The following is a 24,613-nucleotide window of genomic DNA, read 5'->3' as shown; positions in this document are numbered from 1 at the left end:
TACGTACACAGAAATACACACGCACAAACACATGTACATACATACACAGACATGTACATACACACAGACACATGTACATACACACAAACACACACACACGTACATGCACACAGGCACATGTACACACACACACACACGTACATGCACACATACATGTACACACACACATACACACCAAATGTATATATTCTTTAGTGTCATCCTTGTAAAGTGCTGGATGATGTAAAATTCATTCTCTTGAAATGAAACATATTTAAAAACTGAAAATTGTACTAAAAAACCTTCATCAATACATTTACAGATTTTAGTACTTAATGATGAAATATATTTCTGATCTTACAGACCTATAAACTGCCCAGCCTCTTATGACAAAGTACCCGTGTGTCCTCAGTGTCCTCAGTGTCCTCAGTGTCCTCAGTCTCCTCAGTGTCCTCAGTGTCCTCAGTGTCCTCAGTCTCCTCAGTGTCCTCAGTGTCCTCAGGGACCTCAGTGTCCTCAGTGTCCTCAGTGTCCTCAGGGACCTCAGTGTCCTCAGTGTCCTCAGTATCCTCAGTCTCCTCAGTGTCCTCAGTGTCCTCAGTCTCCTCAGTCTCCTCAGTCTCCTCAGTGTCCTCAGTGTCCTCAGTGTCCTCAGTGTCCTCAGTCTCCTCAGTCTCCTCAGTGTCCTCAGTGTCCTCAGTCTCCTCAGTGTCCTCAGTGTCCTCAGTGTCCTCAGTCTCCTCAGTGTCCTCAGTCTCCTCAGTCTCCTCAGTATCCTCAGTGTCCTCAGTCTCCTCAGTGTCCTCAGTCTCCTCAGTGTCCTCAGTCTCCTCAGTGTCCTCAGTGTCCTCAGTGTCCTCAGGGACCTACTGGATATATTTACCTTATCACTTTATTATTACAACAATTTTTGTTTAACCCCTCCCCCTCCAGAGGATTCCCCCTCCTGAGCAGGCCATTTTTTGCAAAACGGCGCTGCGTTACTTTAACTGACAATTGCGCGGTCATGTAATACTGCACCCAAATTAAATTTGCATCCTTTTTTTCCCCACAAATAGAGCTTTCTTTCGGTGGTATTTAATCACCTGTGTGTTTTTTATTTTTTGCCCTATAAAAAAAAAAAAGATTTTGAGAAGTTTTGAGAAAAAAACTATATTTTTTACTTTTTGCTACAAACATGTCCAGTAAAAAATTTTAAAAATCAAATTTCGTCATAAATTTAGGCCAAAATGTATTCTGCTCCGTGTCTTTGCTAAAAAAAATCCCAATACATGTAAATTAATTGGTTTATGTGAGAGTTATAGCGTCTACAAATGGCGGTATAGATACTGGAATATTTTTTTTACTAGTAATGGTGCCAATCAGCGACTTATAGCAGGACTGCGGCGGGCATTCTGACATTGGGGGGAACTGACTTGGTGTCACTGACATCCCCAGTGACATCAATACGGTGATCAGATCTAATGAAAAGCACTGACACTGTACTAATGGCACTGGGCAGGAAGGGGTTAACATCTGGGGCAATCAAAGGGTTAACTGTGTGCTGTTTTGTTGTGTGTGTGTGTGCTTTACACTGTAAGCACACTGCTTTGTATGACTGTGGTATACAGAGCCATAAAAAGCAGTGTGCAGGAGCTGAAAGGGGAGAGATCTGTATACATACAGTTCTCTCCCCCCATTGATAATACTCAGCAATCACCAGGTGCCGGAGAGTAATCACTGGGGGGGGGGGGGGGGGGGCTGACTTGGTGTCACTGACATCCACAGTGGCATCAATATAGTGATCAGTGCTTATACAAAGCACTGACACTGTACTAATGACACATGTGGGCCAATCAAAGGGTTAACCGTGTGCTGTGTGTGTTTTAGCAAGTGTGCTGTGTTTCACTGTAAGCGCCAGGGGCGGACTGCCCATTTGGAAACCCCGAGGGCCCAGGGTCAGTAGGGGGCCCCATTAGATGCCCCTGGTACCTTTTTCATAGGCTTTTTTGAGTTTGGGCAAGGACACAGGGGCCCCATGATCCCCTATTGCCCGGGGGCCCCAGGAGTTGTCAGTCTGCCCCTGGTAAGCACACTGCTTTGTATGGCTCTGCTATGCCACATTTTTGTCTGACACTTGGACCGATCCTTCACCTGTTTATTGAACACATCTCTGCCTGCCATCTGAGCCTATCCATCTGCATGTCCTATTGATCACGTTGCTGCGAGACACCAGTCCCAGCCATCCCCTGTGAACAAGTCCTCTCCTGGAACCACAGACAGTCCTTTGATCACCCTTTGTTCAGCCTCCTGTCAGTGAACACGGCATTCCTGGGGATAGTCACACACCAGTAGGCTAGGCATGCTAGGATTATAGGTATAGGGACTGCTATAGATGAGACTACACTAAGTTATATTCCATGACCACTTGGACAAAGGCAACCATTACAGTTCACTGTTTTTTATACAATGTTGATTTTTGTAATACAAGATCAGTCGGTACATAATCAGTCCAAACATTGAAAGCGTCTCACACCCGCGGTATCCCCATGATTGGGAAGAGTAGCGGAATGTGCTTTGAGGTGTAATCCCAACTATGCCCATGCTGTGTGATGGACGGATCTTATTAATTTACTGCTTTGTGTAAAAAAATACATTTTCATTTTCTTTCCACAATTTCCAAAAGCTCGTGGCAGAAAAATTCAGTCTTCAAAAGATTCATCCAAACCTTGTGCCAAAAAATGAAAGTTTTCAAAAGATGAACCATTCCCTTAATAGTAACTAACATATCTTTCATGACTGCGGCAGTAAGTGGGGAGGACTCTGCGGGGGAATCCTCCACATGTTCTATGAATTCTCTTGTGGTGTTATGTGACAAGGAATCATTAGATTGCTCCCCCACATGCTGCACATCTGGAGAAGATCGCTGTTTGTTCTTCTGATTGTTGGTGATATTAATGCAGAATCAGCATTCACTGCAGGGCTAGAGGTGTGCAGGGGGGAGCTGTGTCTGTCTCCCCCCACATGTCCCTGCAGGTCCGGAGAGGAGCTGGGACCGGCGCCATTTTGGGAGGAGGGAGCACCCACCGGAGTGAAGAACTCTGTTAATTTGTGGGGCCCCCCTTTATCTTCCACTTTCCCATCCCTCTAATTTGTTGGCCCCCACCACCCGGAGGTGAATAGTAGTGTCGGCGGGTTTTCCTGCTGTCGCTCGTCACTTTGAAAGGCTGCAGCTCTCGGTGGCTCCCAGAGCTCTCCTGCTATGCTGCCATCTCCGTCCGCGGCCGGCCACCCCCCATAGAATATCTTTTCTAACCTTAAAAACCCCCAAAGGTGTGGGGAGTCTGGGACTGCCAGCCGCTCATTTATATTACAGAGCTATGGCACTGGTGAGAATTGTAAACCGGACTCACAATGAGGGGTAAGATTTGGGTCAAAATAGCAAAACATAGGGCTTGGTATAACCTTGCACATGTCCCGGGGTTCCAGCAGGGTATAGGGGTCTGTCAGACGAGGCGTCACCATAACAACTGCCACATTAACCACTCGCCCTCCAGAGGATTTACCCCCCTTAATGACCACGCCTCTTTTTGCTACTCGGTGCTGCATAATTCAACTGACAATTGCGCGGTCATGCAATGCTGTACCCAAACAAAGTCGTGCGCCTCACGCACACCCCCTACCATGTAAACAGGATGACGTTTATAAACGTGATCTTGTGCACAGGGGCCGCATTGTCGCAGTAAATGTACTGTGGGCGGTCCTCTAGTGGTTAACTTGATGCAATTTATTGATTATTTTGCACAATGTGTAATGACACTATTGATTCAGCATACAGAAAATGTGCTAATATTTACGCAAAAAATAAATCTTTACCTTTGTTAAATTGCTGTCTGTGTACTGACTTTATCAATGATATAGGAACTTGCTGTGGATGATAGATAAATAGATAGATAGATAAGATAGATAAGATAGATAGATAGATAGATAGATAGATAGATAGATAGATAGATAGATGATAGATAGATAGATAGATAGATAGATAGATAGATAGATAGATAGATAATAGATAGATAGAGATATAGATAGATAGATAGATAGATAGATAGATAGATAGATAATAGATAGATAGATAGATAGATAGATAGATAGATAGATAGAGATATAGATAATAGATAGATAGATAGATAGATAGATAGATAGAGATATAGATAGATAGATAGATAGATAGATAGATAGATAGATAGATAGATAGATAGATGGAATAGATAGATAGAGATATAGATAGATAGATAGATAGATAGATAGATAGATAGATAGATAGATAGATAGATAGATAGATAGATAGAATGAAATCAGCAATAGTCAATAATAAGTTTATATTTCACATTTGCTGTTTGCTTTCTAAATCAATTTGACTTTGATTTGAATTTCAGACAAAATTTTGTTTAGTTGATTCAGATTCATTTCAATTCATTACTATTGTAATTCAAAAATTCAGATACATCTGAATCTCCAAATAATGAAAATTTCATCTGAATTTGGATTCGGAACAAAACAATCTGCACGTGTCTACTTTGAACAAGCTTCTTGTAGACGTCATTAAGTGTCAGCGCTACTCAAAGCTTGTTGAAATCCTGCTAAAGCCTGCTAATTGTGTGTATGAAGTGGCAGCACCCCCATCAAGATGTATCCCAATAGATTCCAATACTGGAGCTGAACAAATATCCAGATGAATAAAATTAACAGAGGGGTTACAAGACCGAGGAAGAAATAGTCCCAAAAATGAGTTCAAATGTGTGTGGCTGTATAGGTGCGGGAGGTCCTACCTGATTGGAGGTTAATGATAAAGTGCTTGGGAGGAGCCACAGGAGTAAGAGCTGTGCTAATTGTCTGGAAATTGAAAATTCCAGAAATGTGAACAAGGGGGGAAACATGTTTAACCCCACCCCCTCATTTCTAGTACACCAGCTGGGTAATACTACAGAAAGGCTTGTCATGGCAACTTGGTGGTTAGGGGGTCTTTGTGGTTCTGTGAAAAAGTGGGTGGTTTCAAAATGGGGGGGGGGCTAAGTGGTAGTATGATGCTTTCCCTTTTGGTATCATTTGTCTTCACCAGGGCTCATCCCTCGGAATGGCAGGAAATGTTTTCAAGCTAGCAGGGTGCAGCCTGGGAAAGGCCGGATCATAGCCAATGCTTAGGCTAGCAGACAACAAAGACTCTCTCTAAGAATGCACCAATGGTAATGCTATTTATTCGGAATGTTTTATTTATTTATTTTTTCAATTATTTCATAATAATGGTTAAAAAAGTGCTGTTGTAGCCTTTTAAAGTCCATGGTGCACGTGGTCTGTGTCTTCATTCAATTGTGGTCAATAGGGGGACAAAACTGATGAATCCAGCAGTCCAGCTTTATTCTTATATAGGCTTGGACAAAGTCCTTCACATTTTTTTTAAAGCTTTGTAAATTCTTTCCAAAAGCTTCTTGTACACACTGCTGTCATATAAGTTGAAACACCTGAAGAAGACATTACACTCCCTGACAGTCTATTTCTCAGGGACTCTATTGGCAGAATTTTTGTGCAGTGTTCCCAAGTTTGCTCACCATCTGCCCATTATAAGGGGATCCCACTATCATATCACACTGTGGAAAATCTAACTGGAAGACAGGAACACACAAAGGTGAGCTGGAAAACCCAAAACTTCCAGGAAAGAAGGAACAGAGTTGGGAACTATAGAAGGGATATATCACTCTGAAGTCTTCAAGATATATGAAATAAACAGGAGCCGACTAAGAACATGAACACGTGCTTCTCTTATTTTTAATTATTGGTTTATTGTGTATAAACAAAATTGCTATCAAGGGCCTAGTCAAAGCCCTCACCTAAACCCAAATAAAAAATTCAGAGTGACCTGATACGAGTTGCTAATAGAGTTACACCAATACCAATTTTTTTTACTGGTGTGTATGAGTACTGATACTTTTGGTCAAGTACTCACCGATACCGAGTACCAATACCTTTGAGGTGCAATTTAAGCCCATACAGAATGAATGGGCTCAGATCACACTGTAAAGAATCGCATGCGATTTGAACAGGAAAGCTTTGTAATTGTTCGAATCGTTTGTGTTTTCCCCATCGCTCCTGTGTGATCCCATTAGGGAAAGACAATGAAGCACCATCTAAGAAGTACAGAAATGGGCAAACAGGTTATTAATGTTATAACAACTCACATGTTAAAAGTACATAATATATCTTACATGTCAAGTCCAAAACCATGGCCGCTTGTGGTCCTCACAGAGCTGGAGGAGATGTGGGAAGCTCTAGGATCTCTGTGTGTAAAGGGAGGAAATGATGTCAGCTTGGGGGGTGGGCAGCCTATACATCTCCTCCAGCCCTGTGAGCGCCCAAAGTGACCGTCCCTCCAAAAAGAAAGCACCATACATGCTGTGTCCAGGGTACAGTAGACATTTAGCATACATTTTGCCTGTATGGCTCATAAATTTGTTTGCAAAAATGCTTTCGAGGGTGTAACCTGCAAGGGCCTATGTACCATGCATGGAGGGAATGCCCACGGATTTGTAGCTTCTGAAGTCTTTTCCTTAGTGCAGAGAGTTATGGGAGTGTCGGTCCCTCAGACGCCCCAACTTGCCCTCCTTAACGTCCTGGTGGATGGTGTCCCTAACCCCCTCCAATGCTTGTTCCTGTTTATTTTACTGGTACCAAAGTGACCATTGCTAAAACTTGGAAGCAATCTATCGGGTCTTTTGCACAGGCAAAGAAAAAAATAACGTGGATTATGCTGCATGAAAACATTATTCGCATTCTTCTGAATTCGGTTGGCAAATTTGAAAAAACCTTGGATCCGTGGGCCAATTTTATGCATCTTTCCTTTGAAACCTAATGCATGTCACTGTGCGTGTACTGAGAAGTTCTCCTATTTCTTTGGTTCAAATCCACTCTTCTTCTATTTCTTCTTTTTTTTCTCTCTCTCTCTTCTCTTACCTTGTTGATTGACTTGATTCCTAGGGCCCCTGAGGGCTCATTGAAACGTTCTCCACCGGAAGTGTGATCACATGGGAATATGTACTTGTTTATTGTTTGCCTAGGGAATCGATTTACTAATTCCTGCACTACTGAGTCTGACCAATATCTGCCTTTCGATTTCTCATTTACTAAAATATTGTGAGATAGGGGCCTTACCCCCCTCTTTGTTCCTACTTTTTATATAAGGGTCTGCAACGGTTGATTCTTGTACTACTGTGGGCTTTGCCTTTATGTGAAAGTAATACAAATATTGAAAGTAAAAAGTGATTTACTATAGCCAGTTACTATCAATGGCAAACCATATTTAATAATGTGTGCAGCTCTTTCTAAACACAAGAAAGTATCGCTATTATTAATCTCTGGACTTCCAATACATGAATAGAACAGTACCATAAAGTGGTCTTGTCAGGCCTTGAGTGAATTTACCCCTCCCAGAGCTTCCCGGACAAGTTTTGTGATACTTCTTAAATTTTACTCATGGATACATGCTGACTCTTTTTTACACGTTATCAATGTGTGTTGAGCATAAATCAAGCAGGAAAATCTGTTCAAATTGTTTATTTAATGTTCTTGTCAACCAACAATGTACAACAATGGAGTCTGTGTAGATCAATTATTTCAATGAAAATATTACAAAATAAATCATTTTCTTACTATGCACTTCTCAAAATTTAATTGACAACTTCAAAAAGTTAGTTTGAAACATAATATAGCAAAGTTAATTTTATACTGAAACAGTACTATGATCACTGCCCCAATTTATACCCTTTAGATAAATATATTTATTTAACTAGTAGTAATAAAATGACTAAATAGTAAAGAATACCATCTAATCATTAAGGAAACCTCTCTATAATAATATTTGGCAGCTGATTTTGCTGACTTGTATTAAAACTTTTTAAAACCATTTTTACCTGTTTCATTTGCTTTGATTATTTTGTATTTAGGTACATATGTTGTATATTTTATGATATTTAATGCTTTTTGGGATTTATGAGAGTCCATGTCAGGATAATTATTATTAATCTTTTAATTTTTTTTGGACTAACTGACATGGCTTCACCACAGATATCCTATGAAACATTACTATCTCCTGAGGAAGTAAATGTTGATTCACAAAACACGTCAAGTGTCAGGATTAGAGATGAGCGAAGTATTCAAAAATTCGATTCGGCTGATTCGGCGAATTCGAGGAATAAATTCGATTCGATCCGAATATATTCGCTGCGAATTTAACTTATAAAAAGGGTGTTTCTAGGCTTCAGAGAGCCATTATATTAGTGCAGAACACTGAAACCTTAATTTAAATGCCCTTGGAGTCTGCTGGGGAAGAGAAATAATACTGTCAGTCAGTATGACATGCAGATGAGTGCCGTCGATCTTAGAATCACCGCACACTTCACTCATTTGGGCAGTCACGGGGCCAAAACCAGAGTGTGGAGCCACAGTGTGGCGGTGGAGGCAGCAGCAATGGGAGGCCATACAGCACCCTATGACAAAATGGAACCCACCAGCAGTGTGAGGAGACCTGAAAGTGGCACATGGCACAGTGTTGCGATGGAGACAGCAGCAATGGGAGGCCGTACAGGGACCCATGAGACACTCTGGACCTGGCAGCAGCATGAGGAGGCGGTACGGGGGCCCATGGCAGATAACGGGCCTGGCAGCAGCAATGGGAGGCCCGTAATCTTCAAGCACCCTATGACAAAATGGAACCCACCAGCAGTGTGAGGAGACCTGAAAGTGGCACATGGCACAGTGTGGCGATGGAGACAGCAGCAATAGGAGGCCGTACAGGGACCCATGAGACACTCTGGGCCTGGCAGCAGCATGAGGAGGCGGTACAGGGGCCCACGGCAGATTACGGGCCTGGCAGCAGCAATGGGAGGCCCGTAATCTGCCAGCACCCTATGACAAAATGGAACCCACCAGCAGTGTGAGGAGACCTGAAAGTGGCACATGGCACAGTGTGGCGATGGAGACAGCAGCAATGGGAGGCCGTACAGGGACCCATGACAGATTACGGGCCTGGCAGCAGCATGAGGAGGCGGTACAGGGGCCCATGGCAGATTACGGGCCTGGCAGCAGCAATGGGAGGCCCGTAATCTGCCAGCACCCTATGACAAAATGGAACCCACCAGCAGTGTGAGGAGACCTGAAAGTGGCACATGGCACAGTGTGGCGATGGAGACAGCAGCAATGGGAGGCCGTACAGGGACCCATGAGACACTCTGGACCTGGCAGCAGCATAAGGAGGCGGTACGGGGGCCCATGGCAGATTACGGGCCTGGCAGCAGCAATGGGAGGCCCGTAATCTGCCAGCACCCTATGACAAAATGGAACCCACCAGCAGTGTGAGGAGACCTGAAAGTGGCACATGGCACAGTGTGGCGATGGAGACAGCAGCAATGGGAGGCCGTACAGGGACCCATGAGACACTCTGGACCTGGCAGCAGCATGAGGAGGCGGTACAGGGGCCCATGGCAGATTACGGGCCTGGCAGCAGCAATGGGAGGCCCGTAATCTGCCAGCACCCTATGACAAAATGGAACCCACCAGCAGTGTGAGGAGACCTGAAAGTGGCACATGGCAGAGTGTGGCGATGGAGACAGCAGCAATGGGAGGCCGTACAGGGACCCATGACACACTCTGGACCTGGCAGCAGCATGAGGAGGCGGTACAGGGGCCCATGACAGATTACGGGCCTGGCAGCAGCATGAGGAGTCGATACGGGGGCCCATGGCAGATTACGGGCCTGGCAGCAGCAATGGGAGGCCCGTAATCTGCCAGCACCCTATGACAAAATGGAACCCACCAGCAGTGTGAGGAGACCTGAAAGTGGCACATGGCACAGTGTGGCGATGGAGACATGGGCCCCCTGGCCACGCTTGACTTTCTGGCCACATAGTCGACATACGGCTACGTTTACTTCCTCGGGCGGCTTGACGAAGAATTGCCACACCGCCGAGTAGGAAACTTTGCCCCCGCTACTCCTCACTGGCTGACTGCTACCTCCTCCGTGCACACCGGCACCACTACTGGCCGTGGTGGTAGGCTGCAGTGGAGCTGGTGCTCTACTCCGTGGCCGTTTGCCTCCACTGACACTGCTGCGACCCTGCTGCCTCCTGGGCAACCCACCGACTGTTTTGCTCGCTGCCAAGCTGGCACCCTCTTCTCCTGATGATGCGGAAGCAATTGCCTGATGACGACGAGGCTGCCAAGTGCGATCAGCCTCATCATCATCAATTAGGGTCTCCGCCTCACTACTAGCCCCCTCGGCTGCGTGTGGGTCAGGAGACAGACCTGTCTCTAGACCGGCTACCGAGCCACTCTCCTCGCCAGTACTTCTTCGCCTGGCTGCTGAAGAGGCGGATGTCTCCCCCCTGTTCCTGACCGCCCTCTGTTAGCTCTTCCTCACTGTACAGTGGGGCTGAGCCCACAGCATGCGATACTTCGCTTGGTGAGGGAACACCAAAGGACAGGGGCAGGTAGAGGACACGTGATTTCAGTGGGCTTGCTCCCGGGCCATGCCAACTAACGGTTGTGTCTGACGTACCCACCGACCATTGGCTGTAGGTGTCAGAGGTGACCTGGGAAGAGGAAGACGACCGAGCCAACCAATCGATGACGGCAGGGTTGTCGGTGGAGACACGACCGCTGGATGACACCGGGAGCACTGGCCTCTGGCTGCGACTAGTGCTGCCTCGACCCCTTCCTCTTCTGCCACGTCTGTTCGCTCCTAAAACATGGCCTCCTCTGACACTCCTCTGCGTGTTGTCTGACATATTCTTTAATTCAACGTTTCTGTGTCCCTGAGTAACGATTCTGTGTCCCTGAGTAACAGTTCTGTGTCTGTCCCTGAGTAACAATTCTGTGTCCCTGAGTAACAGTTCTGTGTCCCTGAGTAACAATTCTGTGTCCCTGAGTAACAATTCTGTGTCCCTGTGTAACAATTCTGTGTCCCTCAGTAACAATTCTGTGTCCCTGAGTAACAATTCTGTGTCCCTCAGTAACAATTCTGTGTCTGTCCCTGAGTAACAATTCTGTGTCCCTCAGTAACAATTCTGTGTCCCTCAGTAACAATTCTGTGTCTGTCCCTGAGTAACAATTCTGTGTCCCTGAGTAACAGTTCTGTGTCTCTGAGTAACAATTCTGTGTCCCTGAGTAACAATTCTGTGTCCCTCAGTAACAATTCTGTGTCCCTCAGTAACAATTCTGTGTCTGTCCCTGAGTAACAATTCTGTGTCCCTGAGTAACAATTCTGTGTCCCTCAGTATCAATTCTGTGTCCCTCAGTAACAATTCTGTGTCCCTCAGTAACAATTCTGTGTCTGTCCCTGAGTAACAATTCTGTGTCCCTGAGTAACAATTCTGTGTCCCTCAGTAACAATTCTGTGTCCCTCAGTAACAATTCTGTATCTGTCCCTGAGTAACAATTATGTGTCCCTCAGTAACAATTCTGTGTCCCTCAGTAACAATTCTGTGTCTGTCCCTGAGTAACAATTCTGTGTCCCTGAGTAACAGTTCTGTGTCCCTGAGTAACAATTATGTGTCCCTGAGTAACAATTCTGTGTCCCTGAGTAACAACTCTGTGTCCCTCAGTAACAATTCTGTGTCTGTCCCTGAGTAACAATTCTGTGTCCCTGAGTAACAATTCTGTGTCCCTCAGTAACAATTCTGTGTCCCTCAGTAACAATTCTGTGGCCCTCAGTAACAATTCTGTGTCTTTGAGTAACAGTTCTGTCCCTGAGTAACAATTCTGTGTCCCTGAGTAACAGTTCTGTGTCCCTGAGTAACAATTCTGTGTCCCTGAGTAACAATTCTGTGTCCCTCAGTAACAATTCTGTGTCCCTCAGTAACAATTCTGTGTCTGTCCCTGAGTAACAATTCTGTGTCCCTGAGTAACAATTCTGTGTCCCTCAGTAACAATTCTGTGTCCCTCAGTAACAATTCTGTGTCTGTCCCTGAGTAACAATTCTGTGTCCCTCAGTAACAATTCTGTGTCCCTCAGTAACAATTCTGTGTCTGTCCCTGAGTAACAGTTCTGTGTCCCTGAGTAAAAGTTCTGTGTCCCTGAGTAACAATTCTGTGTCCCTGAGTAACAATTCTGTGTCCCTCAGTAACAATTCTGTGTCTGTCCCTGAGTAACAATTCTGTGTCCCTCAGTAACAATTCTGTGTCCCTCAGTAACAATTCTGTGTCCCTCAGTAACAATTCTGTGTCTGTCCCTGAGTAACAGTTCTGTGTCCCTGAGTAAAAGTTCTGTGTCCCTGAGTAACAATTCTGTGTCCCTGAGTAACAGTTCTGTGTCCCTGAGTAACAATTCTGTGTCCCTGAGTAACAATTCTGTGTCCCTCAGTAACAATTGTGTACCTCAGTAACAATTCTGTGTCCCTCAGTAACAATTCTGTGTCCCTCAGAAACAATTCTGTGTCTGTCCCTGAGTAACAATTCTGTGTCCCTCAGTAACAATTCTGTGTCCCTCAGTAACAATTCTGTGTCTGTCCCTCAGTAACAATTCTGTGTCCCTCAGTAACAATTCTGTGTCTGTCCCTGAGTAACAATTCTGTGTCCCTGAGTAACAGTTCTGTGTCCCTGAGTAACAATTCTGTGTCCCTGAGTAACAATTCTATGTCCCTGAGTAACAATTCTATGTCCCTCAGTAACAATTCTGTGTCTGTCCCTGAGTAACAATTCTGTGTCCCTCAGTAACAATTCTGTGTCCCTCAGTAACAATTCTGTGTCTGTCCCTGAGTAACAATTCTGTGTCCCTGAGTAACAGTTCTGTTTCCCTGAGTAACAATTCTTTGTCCCTGAGTAACAATTCTGTGTCCCTCAGTAACAATTCTGTGTCTGTCCCTGAGTAACAATTCTGTGTCCCTGAGTAACAATTCTGTGTCCCTGAGTAACAATTCTGTGTCCCTCAGTAACAATTCTGTGTCCCTCAGTAACAATTCTGTGTCTGTCCCTGAGTAACAATTCTGTGTCCCTCAGTAACAATTCTGTGTCCCTCAGTAACAATTCTGTGTCTGTCCCTGAGTAACAGTTCTGTGTCCCTGAGTAAAAGTTCTGTGTCCCTGAGTAACAATTCTGTGTCCCTGAGTAACAATTCTGTGTCCCTGAGTAACAATTCTGTGTCCCTCAGTAACAATTCTGTGTCTGTCCCTGAGTAACAATTCTGTGTCCCTCAGTAACAATTCTGTGTCCCTCAGTAACAATTCTGTGTTTCTCAGTAACAATTCTGTGTCTGTCCCTGAGTAACAATTCTGTGTCCCTGAGTAACAGTTCTGTGTCCCTGAGTAACAATTCTGTGTCCCTGAGTAACAGTTCTGTGTCCCTGAGTAACAATTCTGTGTCCCTGAGTAACAATTCTGTGTCCCTCAGTAACAATTGTGTCCCTCAGTAACAATTCTGTGTCCCTCAGTAACAATTCTGTGTCCCTCAGTAACAATTCTGTGTTTGTCCCTGAGTAACAATTCTGTGTCCCTGAGTAACAGTTCTGTGTCCCTGAGTAACAATTCTGTGTCCCTGAGTAACAATTCTGTGTCCCTGAGTAACAATTATGTGTCCCTCAGTAACAATTCTGTGTCCCTCAGTAACAATTCTGTGTCTGCGCCCTGAGTAACAATTCTGTGTCCCTCAGTAACAATTCTGTGTCCCTCAGTAACAATTCTGTGTCCCTCAGTAACAATTCTGTGTCTGTCCCTGAGTAACAATTCTGTGTCCCTCAGTAACAATTCTGTGTCCCTCAGTAACAATTCTGTGTCCCTCAGTAACAATTCTGTGTCTGTCCCTGAGTAACAATTCTGTGTCCCTGAGTAACAGTTCTGTGTCCCTGAGTAACAATTCTGTGTCCCTGAGTAACAATTCTATGTCCCTGAGTAACAATTCTGTGTCCCTCAGTAACAATTCTGTGTCCCTCAGTAACAATTCTGTGTCTGTCCCTGAGTAACAATTCTGTGTCCCTCAGTAACAATTCTGTGTCCCTCAGTAACAATTCTGTGTCTGTCCCTGAGTAACAATTCTGTGTCCCTGAGTAACAGTTCTGTTTCCCTGAGTAACAATTCTTTGTCCCTGAGTAACAATTCTGTGTCCCTGAGTAATAATTCTGTGTCCCTGAGTAACAGTTCTGTGTCCCTGAGTAACAATTCTGTGTCCCTGAGTAACAATTCTGTGTCCCTCAGTAACAATTCTGTGTCCCCCAGTAACAATTCTGTGTCTGTCCCTGAGTAACAATTCTGTGTCCCTGAGTAACAGTTCTGTGTCCCTGAGTAACAGTTCTGTGTCCCTGAGTAACAGTTCTGTGTCCCTGAGTAACAGTTCTGTGTCCCTCAGTAACAATTCTGTGTCTGTCCCTGAGTAACAATTCTGTGTCCCTCAGTAACAATTCTGTGTCCCTCAGTAACAATTCTGTGTCCCTCAGTAACAATTCTGTGTCTGTCCCTGATTAACAATTCTGTGTCCCTGAGTAACAGTTCTGTGTCCCTGACTAAGAATTCTGTGTCCCTGAGTAACAATTCTGTGTCCCTAAGTAACGATTCTGTGTCCCTAAAGTATCTGTGGCCCTAACTCTGTCGCTAATATAGAGAGGTCTGTCTCTCTTGAATGACCGGAGGCAAATGGAGAATTGTAAGATGGCCGCAATTTTTAGCTCCACCATTACACAGTGCTGGCTGGCTGGCTGCTGATTGGCTAATGCGATCACATGTCATGAATGAATGCATTATGGGTCAGCGCGCCTTGTCTGCGTGCCTTCCCAGAGATCCCCGCTCCGTCGCCACACATGTCGCCGCCATTTTTGGAAAAATTTCGATTCGCGCATCCGAAGTCTACTAATTTTCGGATTCGGCGCGAATCGAATTTCTCCTAATATTCGAAACGAATTCCACTTCGCCAAGTTCGATTCGCTCATCTCTAGTCAGGATATCAATGTCCAGTTTGATATATGTACAGGGGTGGACTGACCATTTGGAAACTCGGGCACTGCCCGAGGGCCCGGGGTCAGTAGGGGGCCCCATGAGATTCCCCTGGTACCTTTTTCATAGGCTTTTTTGAGTTTGGGCAAGGACACAGGGGCCCCATGATCCCCTATCGCCCGGGGGCCCCATGAGTTGTCAGTCCGCCCCTGTATATGTATATGTTATCCTGTAACTATCCATCATGTTCTGATATGTCATGGTATTTTATTATGGCTTTGATTTCAATTTTGTACGTGAATAAAAATCAGGCTTTTTAAGATTTTTATGTGATCTGTTGTTGTTTGGTGCAGCTTCTTTAAAGTCCCGTGGTCAATTTCTTTGACTGAGAGGTCTCACAAATTGGGGATTGAGCTGCACTTCATTCATTGTACGTGGGCTCCATGTTCTTTTGTATTAACACTTGTGTGTTTTGGGGTTGTCATACTCATGTTCCAGCTTTACTACTTAGTTCACACATTCACTGAAGTATGTAAGTGGGGATTTTGTACCTTCACAGATGGCAGTAATTACACTGTTCAACAGGTAAAAAGTTTTGGGCATAAAATTAGCTAATCTTACATAATTTTGGGGTGCTGAAAATGAAAATGACCCTAAAAAATGTTGATTGGCTCTAGTTTCCATGATATATTCACCCATATAATGACGTAAGCCATTCAAAATTATGATGCAACTTCAGCTGCATATTGCGCAATTGATACTGGTGACCAATAGAAAATCGCATGTATACTGAGATGATGCAATATTAGCCTTTAATTGCATCACTTCACTGCATAAAAGCTGCAGTATCTGTAGCTGATTGTAGTTCGACAGCGTCTTTACATTTCGTTTTATGCTTATATAGGCTACTCAGTAATGCCTCGAACTTGTGTGAATAAAGCAGATAATTTCTGCTATATCTGCGGTGATATAACTTTTATCTCACAAAAAAGGAGGATAACAGGAATGATTAAGAAAGCCTACAACTTGTATTTTGGCTGCAAGATAGGAGACTAGGACAAGAGCTGGGCACCACATATATGCTGCAATTCTTGTGGGACGGCACTGGAGCAATGGTTGAATGGAAAAAAGGCATCTATGCCTTTCGCTGTGCCAATGATTTGGAGAGAGCCAACAGATCATGTTAGTAATTGTTACTTTTGTATGGTGCCTCCAATTGTAAAAGGGCTAAATAAGAAGAAAAAGTTATCTGTGCACTATCCAAATATTCCATCGGCAATACATCCAGTTCCTCATGGAGAGGAGCTACCAATTCCTAAAGCACCAGAATCCTTTGTGGTTGAGTCAAGTGAGGAAGAACCTGAAGCGTGTAGTCACGTGCAGTTGTAAGAGATAGCCCTTTCCTCGAATACAAGAGAAAAGCCAAGAGACGCAAAACCGACACAAACTGAAGACAAAACTAGTGAGAATCCTAAGTATTAAAATGATTCAACTTAGCTTATGGCTATAATTTTTCTTGGTAATCCTATGCAATATATTATGCCATTTAGGCTTTGTTATGTAGTCAATATCACTTGCTTTATATTTGTGGAAAGACATCTATCTATATAATTATTGTGCATTATGTAGTCATTACGCCTATAGTAGAAAACTTTCCGTTTACAGAAAAACTAGAGCCAATTGACAAATTTCATTGTTATATTTGAACTCAGAATGTGAAATTCATTAAGAAATGGATCCTTTTGTTTCCAAAACTGGCAAAAAATAAAAATTTGTTGAACAGTGTTATAGGCCAGTTGTGTAGGAAACATTTATTACTAGTTTGTTAGAGGTTAACGTGATTTAAAAGCCATTTTACTCAAGACTGGTATATTTTTACTTCCACGTGGCTGATAGTAAGAGAAATGATGAGCTGCTTTTCATAGATGTCTCTAGGGATCCGTTCACATTGGAATGTTCATTTCTTCCCATTGTCTGAGGGCAGCAAAGATAATGTCACAGTCACCTGCTACTAATCAATATGTAGAATAAACAAGGAATTTGAGAGTCCAGCAACATGAGAATTTGGCCGTGTGGGAGAAACTACTGCTGGGAAATATTACTGGGCCTCTAACAATGAAAAGATGTTAGTTAATTCAAAACAAAACTAAAATAATTTTTTTTAGAATGATGAACTTTAAGATGTTAGTAAAGTCTTTACCAAATGTACAAGTTTTTAACTAGCGTTTTGATCTTTTTTTACAGAGGATTAAAAATAAATGAATGGGCATCAATAGATGATAAACAAATTTGTAGAACTGGACAATTTTTTTAGAAAATAATAGAATAAAATAGAATAGAAATACACTTAAAAGAAAAGGATAGACAGGAGATATTTATGGGTTTTTTTCAAGAAATAATTATTATTCTTAGGTACTAATCCTTAAAGCGGAGCTCCAAGCCCCATAATCATTTTTTTTTTCAATTCCCTTGTGATTGATATTACTTTTACATTTAAATTAGAATACCGTTAGAACATTATTCGTGCTGGTTAGCTTAAAATCTTTAAAAATGTACCTGATCTCAGATGCAGACAGGTGGCCATTTAGGATGTGGGCATTTGAAGCCCACTTGTGTCTTTTTCTGGGATTCAGTACAGCTGGCTACCCAGCATGCACCTCCCGATCTCGAGCATGTGCAGTAATGACACTGATTGGCGCATTGTGTTTAGTGCAGATTGCCGTAGCAATGGCGGCGTCACGGAAGTTCCCCTCTTGTTGCTATGGCAACCTGTCAATCACATTACATTATTAGACTTCCCAAAGACTCCTTTGATAGATGATGCCGATATCCCAGGAGTCAATGGGAATTGCCTAATGACATCATCGCCTAGGCGGCCGGGACTGGAAGTGCCGCCCGAAGAACTGTAATAAAGGTATTTAGAAACAAACTAACAAAAAATAATTTCCATTTCGCACTGTACATTGGAGGGGCATTTAAAATATTTGAAGTTTAAAAAAAGACTGGAACTCCATTTTAAGTGCAGCAAACCATAGCAACCAATCAGAATATATTATGTTGAGGTTAAACAAGTACAACATAGATTCTAATTGATTGCTATGGGTACTGATCTTAAGAATCAGCATTTAGGACTTAGAACCTTGCCTTCAATAAGACTATTATTGCTTTATGTAAGTAAATGGGAGACAGCTGAAATATTGAAGATTTGTCCCCACATCATTTTGTACTGAAGTGAGGTATACATTTCATTTCAATCATTCAATCTCTATAAGAAACTGCTAAAATGATTCATAATGGATAATGCTAATGGTGGAGAATTAGACACACACTTTGTGAACTATTCTTTTCCCTGTCATACAATATCAAGATTTTAACATATGAAATGAAGATTTACTGAATGAGTACTGAAAGTACCGAGAAAACTGTAAACGTGAACATTATAAATGACTGCAAATGTTTATTATAATTCTAATTAAGCTTAATGAAATTGAAAAAAAAACAAGTCATTTCACACTAAAGGCATTCATCACATTTTATTTATTAATACATTGGATAATAAAAATATTAGTAATAATACATCAAGGCTAAAATAATTCTTTTTTAGAATAAACAATCCATTTGATAGTGACTTTGTAAACTATAACATAATTAACAAGGAACTGAGGAATGAAAAACTTACAATTTGTAATCAAGATCTTTTTAATAGTTTCATATATATTTTAATTGTTGATTGAAATAAATTATCATTGATAATTTAATAAATGACTACTGCTGGTGTTTTTCTAGTCTATGGGCTTCAAACTAGACAGCAGGACAACTGTGTTATTTAAACACAACAATAAAAGAGCCGCAGAATCAAAGTGTAATTCAAGGGGGAGCAAAAATGTAATATTAAACACTAGCACTAAATTAAAATGTATGATCCCAAACATGAAAAGTCTGGAAAACAAAATAGAAAATCTAGAAGTTCTGTAACTTAAGGAACAGTTTGACTTGGTGGGAGTATCAGAAGTCTGGTTGGACAGTTCACATAACTGGGCTGTTAATCTAGAGGTGACTCTGTTGCAGACTATGTGGAGGTACATAGATACAGTATATACAATATTTACCACTAAATTTACATTTTATGGAAAACAAGATTAATTTTACCATTCAAAGTCTCCATTAATATAAAGCCAGTTTCCATAGACTTACACTTCTTCTACTCATGTTTATCTACATCTGCCAATGGATATTTCACATGAATCTATTGTAATAAATCACGGGTTGCAGGAAAGAAAATGGCTTCATTCCCCCATCAGCACTGACTCCCTCCCGTGGAGCTTATGTGTTATGCCTATGGGGGAACGTGGGGGGGTCGTCCCTGCCAGAAGATCACAGTGATTATTGCTAGTGGCTATAGCTACTGTCAATAAGCTCATGAAAAATCCAAAATGCTGGTTGTACCCAAGACGTACAACAATTGAAGTGGGTACAATCAGCCTGCCCATAGACGGTTCAAATCTCAGTCAGTCTCTTCTGAACAGGCCAAGATTCAAACCATCATGACCGGCTTAATGATTGTACCTGTACTATGTAGTTGTCCAGCTGAAACCTTACAGATGGATGTCATCCAGTGAGGGGACCTTCTTGCAGATCCTTCCTACTGAATGTAATCCAGTGATGAATTCCATCAAGTTTGTGCATGCGCATGCAGATTGTTGTAGTTGGGTCTGCTGTCAATCAGTCTACCTGTTTCAAGGAAAAAACTTTTCTCTTCCTCAGAACTATAGACACAGGGACTTGTGGGGTTCTCCCATATATCTTTGATTTCAATGAACCCTTAAGTGACAGAAGCCTTTCATATAATAGAGCACTTATGTACTGCTGTGTCTACACCATTCATAAATTTACAACAAAATATAAAAACATAAAAACAAACATTTATACTTTCATCAGTGCCCTGATGATCAGTGCACATGTCCCCTCTGAGGAATGCTGATTACCGGCTCTCCTCTGTCAGCGTGACAGCTTGTGAGGGGAGAGATGCTGATAACCGGCATTTCCTTATTTGCATGCGATCAGCTGTGATTGGACACAGCTGATCACATGACCGAGCCGACGTATTTGGCTCTTTCCATTGATCGGTGATCTGCTGTGTCCAAGGGACATAGCGCACCACTGATCGCCGTGCTGTGTGCTCCTGGAGCCGCACACATGTGGTTAGAGTGGGAGGACATCATATGACGTCCTCCCAGAATGAGAGAACCGCCTTGCGCCCGTCATTACCTTATATGGCGGGTGGGAGGCGGTTAAAGATCTCTAACATAGTTTGATAAACTAGCTGTAAACCCAACCACTAAAATCTCCTATATGCGTTAACATGATAATATCACCTGGAAAGTCTATTTTTATTTTAATCATTACTTCTCATGGAAATAACATCTAGTGGTGCTGATATAAAGATCCTTGTTTGGGCACATTGCATAACGGGGTGACAATGCTCTGCTTCTGTCTCCCACAATCGCCTTCCTGGAAATCACATGTATGTCACATGCTTATCCAAACAAAACTAGAAGCTGCTATGCTGAAGTAAATTATAAAGGCATTTCCACTGTTGTCACTGTCTAAAGCAGACCTGCCATGAAAATGTACTAATATTAGCCCTGCCCCCAGCTATCCCAGGAATCAGCGATGTCACCTGATGATACCCACACAACAGTACTCTTACCTCCTGGGAGGATCAGAAGTCGGGTCAAGGTAAATATTTTACTTAAAACCGTTTCATTTGATAAATCACCTTTGTGGGTGATTTGACTTTGGGGGGGGGGGGGTAGAGGGGGGTAGAGGGGTAGGGGACTTTAAATAGGGTACATCTTTCATTTTCACGAAAAGGTCTTTTTAAAAAAGGCACGTGAGAACACAATTGCAGCCAACAACAATAAGACAATATGCCTTGTTATCACTTTAGTGCATGTGAACAGGGACAGGTTGTAAAGAGGATACATTGAAATCAGGGGCGGACTAACAACTCATGGGGCCCCCGGGCAATAGGAGATCATGGGGCCCCTGTGTCCTTGCCCAAACTCAAAAAAGCCTATGAGAAAGGTACCGGGGCATCTCATGGGGCCCCCTACTGACCCTGGGCCCTTGGGCAGTGCCTAAGTTTCCAAATGGTCAGTCCGCCCCTGATTCAAATGTAAGAATGAAAAAAGGTAAAACCATATGGAAAAAATTCCACTCCTGCATTCATGAGACTCCAGTCCATCCACTATTGGGAAACTCCAACGGATAAGCCAGGATAACGGCTGCTTTCCCCAGATTGCCAACAAGGTTTGTATGGACAATGTGAATCTAATCCAAAGAAGAAAAAAAAAATCAGAGGAAGTGGTTCCCTAGCATGAAACCTTTCTTTATTCCGAGCAAACATAAAAGAATCCAATGCACTCAGATTTTCCAGATGTACACACGTCTGTCACAAGTGCTGCCAGTCTTTGTCATCCTGATCCCTCCATTCCTGATTGGACAGCTGCATCAACTCCAAGATTAAAAACAAATTCTCTGAGCCATAATATGCCCACAGGAGAGGACAAGGAGGATGAGCAGGAGAGGACAAGGAGGATGAGCAGGAGAGGACATGGAGGATGAGCAGGAGAGGACATGGAGGATGAGCAGGAGAGGACATGGAGGATGAGCAGGAGATGACATGGAGGATGAGCAGGAGAGGACATGGAGGATGAGCAGGAGAGGACAAGGAGGATGAGCAGGAGAGGACAAGGAGGATGATCAGGAGAGGACAAGGAGGATGAGCAGGAGAGGACAAGGAGGATGAGCAGGTGAGGACAAGGAGGATGAGCAGGAGCCACTGATGTACTGTCAGAAGCCAGAACTGTCAGATTACCGGTTCCTGTGGGATGAGGAACGATGTTTCTCGCAGATCGGCACGGCACGGGCAGGCTGAGGGAATGTGAGCCCCAAGCCCTTCTTTACCAGACCTGCCAGTGCCTACAAACCTTACACCAATCAAAGCTCCCTATCAGTGACTCTCCCTATGTGTTCCCTATCACAGCTAAATCACATTCTCATACATGGTGGAAATGTAGTTCTATAGTGAGGGGGCTGGCCTGTCTGAAATCCCTGTTACTGGTTCTTCTAAATCAAGCGACCTATGTTCAAAGACAAGGCAGTCTTTTCTGGTGACAATGAATTGGGTTTGGTGAATTCTCATATAAATATTTCAGGCCCTTGAATGGGGACAATGCAGAATTTGATGCAAGTCCATGGTGGTGGAAAACCCAAACCTCATCCCTGCTGGTGAGTGTTATGACACTAGTTTTCGCAAAGAACTATTCATTTCTTTGTTTCGTAGACTGTATATGAGAGGGTTCAACACGGGGACCACTGTGGAGTAGAACATGGTTAAGATCTGTTCAAGTAGGTCATAGCGGTCTGATGGTGGTATCATGTATACAGATATAGCAGATCCATAGTAGATGGCCATAACAATGAGGTGGGATGAACAGGTGGAGAAGGCTTTTCTTTGGCCATCCTTAGATGTAATACGTTGTATGACCCTGATAATCTGTACATAGGACAGCAAGCTGCACATAACTGGACAGAACCCAAATACTAAATACTCTGCATATAAGATGATATAAAACATTTCAGTACCACCGCAGGCAATGTTGATGAGAGCTTTAGCATCACAGAAGAACTGGTGAATGGTAACAGAAGAACAGAAAATCATTTTCAAGATTGGACTTGTAAAAAAAAATGAATTTATATTCCCACCAATCCAGGTGACTAATATAAGTAATATACAGATTTTCTTATTAAGTATCTGATGATAGTGTAAAGGGTGACAAATTGCGACATATCGGTCATACGCCATTATAAACAGAATGGTGATCTCAGCACTGTCCGCTGTAAACATAAAATACATCTGGATAAGGCATTGTGTAAATGGCATTGTATTATTTCCAGATAGTAAGATGTAGAGGAGTTTTGGAATGGTGACAGTTGTAGAACACATATCAATAATAGACAAGTTGCAGAGAAATAAATACATCGGGGTGTGCAAATGGAGGTCCAAACATATCACTGCGATGATAACTGTGTTCATCAGCATTCCAATTATATAGATGAAGGAAAAGCAGACAGTGCTGACGATGAACAATTTGTGGTCAGTTTTCATGAAAAATGGTAAAATGTGCACATCTAGAGGAGATGTTGTGTTTTCCATGGGATGTGGGTACATTTCTACACAAAGACAAAATATTATATATATATACCAAACATTTCAACAATTTCCTAATACCTGTGTAAGTGAAATGGGATTACATGTTTAACGTCATGGTTTTCTTATTGGTAAACATGAATGTCATATATAACTAAAATGCAATACAAAGCGAAGAAACATTCTTTCTTTATCCAGAAATTAACCGAATGTAAAACAAAGGTGTAATTAAAAAAAAAAAAGAATCTCTGTTCCTTGATATGTTTTCATACACATAAGTATAATCACAAATCCTGGTCTTTCAACAGCCCCTCCCACATGGAAGAAAAATATATTTGAAATATATTTTAAAAATATTCTTCCCAAATATACTGCCATATATTTGAAATGCTACAATTTTGGTCATATTCAATATATTTCTAAATATATTTCAATAAATATATATATATACTGCATGTTGAAATGCGTTTTTATTACAAAATATATGAAAAATATTTTTAAAAATACATTCCGAATATACTGTATGTCTTTAAAAATACAAATCTACATTTTTGGAATGCATTTACAAATATATGTAAAAATATATGTTAAAATGACTTTTTTATATGTTAAAAAAAATCTGAAGAATATATTTTAAAAATATATATTTTTAAAAATGTATTTTTAAAAAAATATGTTCTTCAGATTTTGTTTAGCATATAAAAAAGTAATTTTAATATATATTTTTACAAATATTTGTAAATGCATTCCAAAAATGTGGATTTGTATTTTTAAAAACATACAGTATATTTGAAATGCATTTTTAGAAATATTTAGAATATTTTTCATATATTTTGTAATAAAAACTAATTTCAACATGCAGTATATATATTTATTAAAATATATTTTGAAATATATTTAATATGACCAAAATTGCAGCATTTCAAATATATGGCAATTTATTTGGGAAGAATATATTTAAAATATATTTAAAATATATTTTTCTTCCATATGGGCTGTGACCCCCTTAAAGGGAACCTACTCTATACTGAGAAACATAAAGTATTAATGCAGTTCTCTCCCCCTGAAAATGCAGATTGCCTGGCTGTCTCTGACTTGCTTCATGAGATATTGAACCCGGAATAATCATTCAGCTTAGAAAGTCAGAACTCCTGACTGACATACCGTCTGGACATTGGAAAAGCATAACAGCCAGGCACCTAGCATTTTCAAAAAGGAGGTCAGCGATGGAAGCCTAGGTATTTCTCCCTATAGAGGTTTTTTTGGTGCTGCTGAGAGATCACACTATGGGGTTGATTTACTAAAGGCAAATAAACGGTGCACTTTGTAAACTTCAGTTGCATTCTGCAAGAGCTTACTGATTGGGCAGACGCTATGCTGACTTCCATCATCCAATCATGTGCGAGCAAACGTGCTGTTTTAATTTTCCTTGCATGCGATTGGGTATTTTCTTTGCAAGGTGAAGTTTTACCTCATTT

The 24,613-nt window shown here is 42.0% G+C and overlaps 1 protein-coding gene across 1 annotated transcript; it reads right to left on the bottom strand.

Moving 5' to 3' along the window:
• Positions 1-21,712: 21,712 nt before the first annotated feature.
• Positions 21,713-23,141, bottom strand: LOC149429991 (olfactory receptor 1G1-like). Its single transcript, XM_089666276.1, has one exon. The coding sequence runs from the start codon at positions 23,139-23,141 to the stop codon at positions 22,221-22,223; it is 921 nt and encodes a 306-aa protein (XP_089522402.1). The 3' UTR covers positions 21,713-22,220.
• Positions 23,142-24,613: the final 1,472 nt, after the last annotated feature.

Source organism: Staurois parvus, unplaced genomic scaffold (genome assembly GCF_062004578.1).
Source record: "Staurois parvus isolate SC_StPar_1 unplaced genomic scaffold, SC_StPar_1.0 ptg002668l, whole genome shotgun sequence".
Classification (NCBI taxonomy): domain Eukaryota; kingdom Metazoa; phylum Chordata; class Amphibia; order Anura; family Ranidae; genus Staurois; species Staurois parvus.
This window is presented reverse-complemented; position numbering and strand designations above follow the sequence as displayed.

Excerpts from the sequence above, each read along its gene's own strand:
- LOC149429991 (XM_089666276.1), bottom strand. The coding sequence starts at position 23,141 with ATGGAAAACACAACATCTCCTCTAGATGTGCACATTTTACCATTTTTC.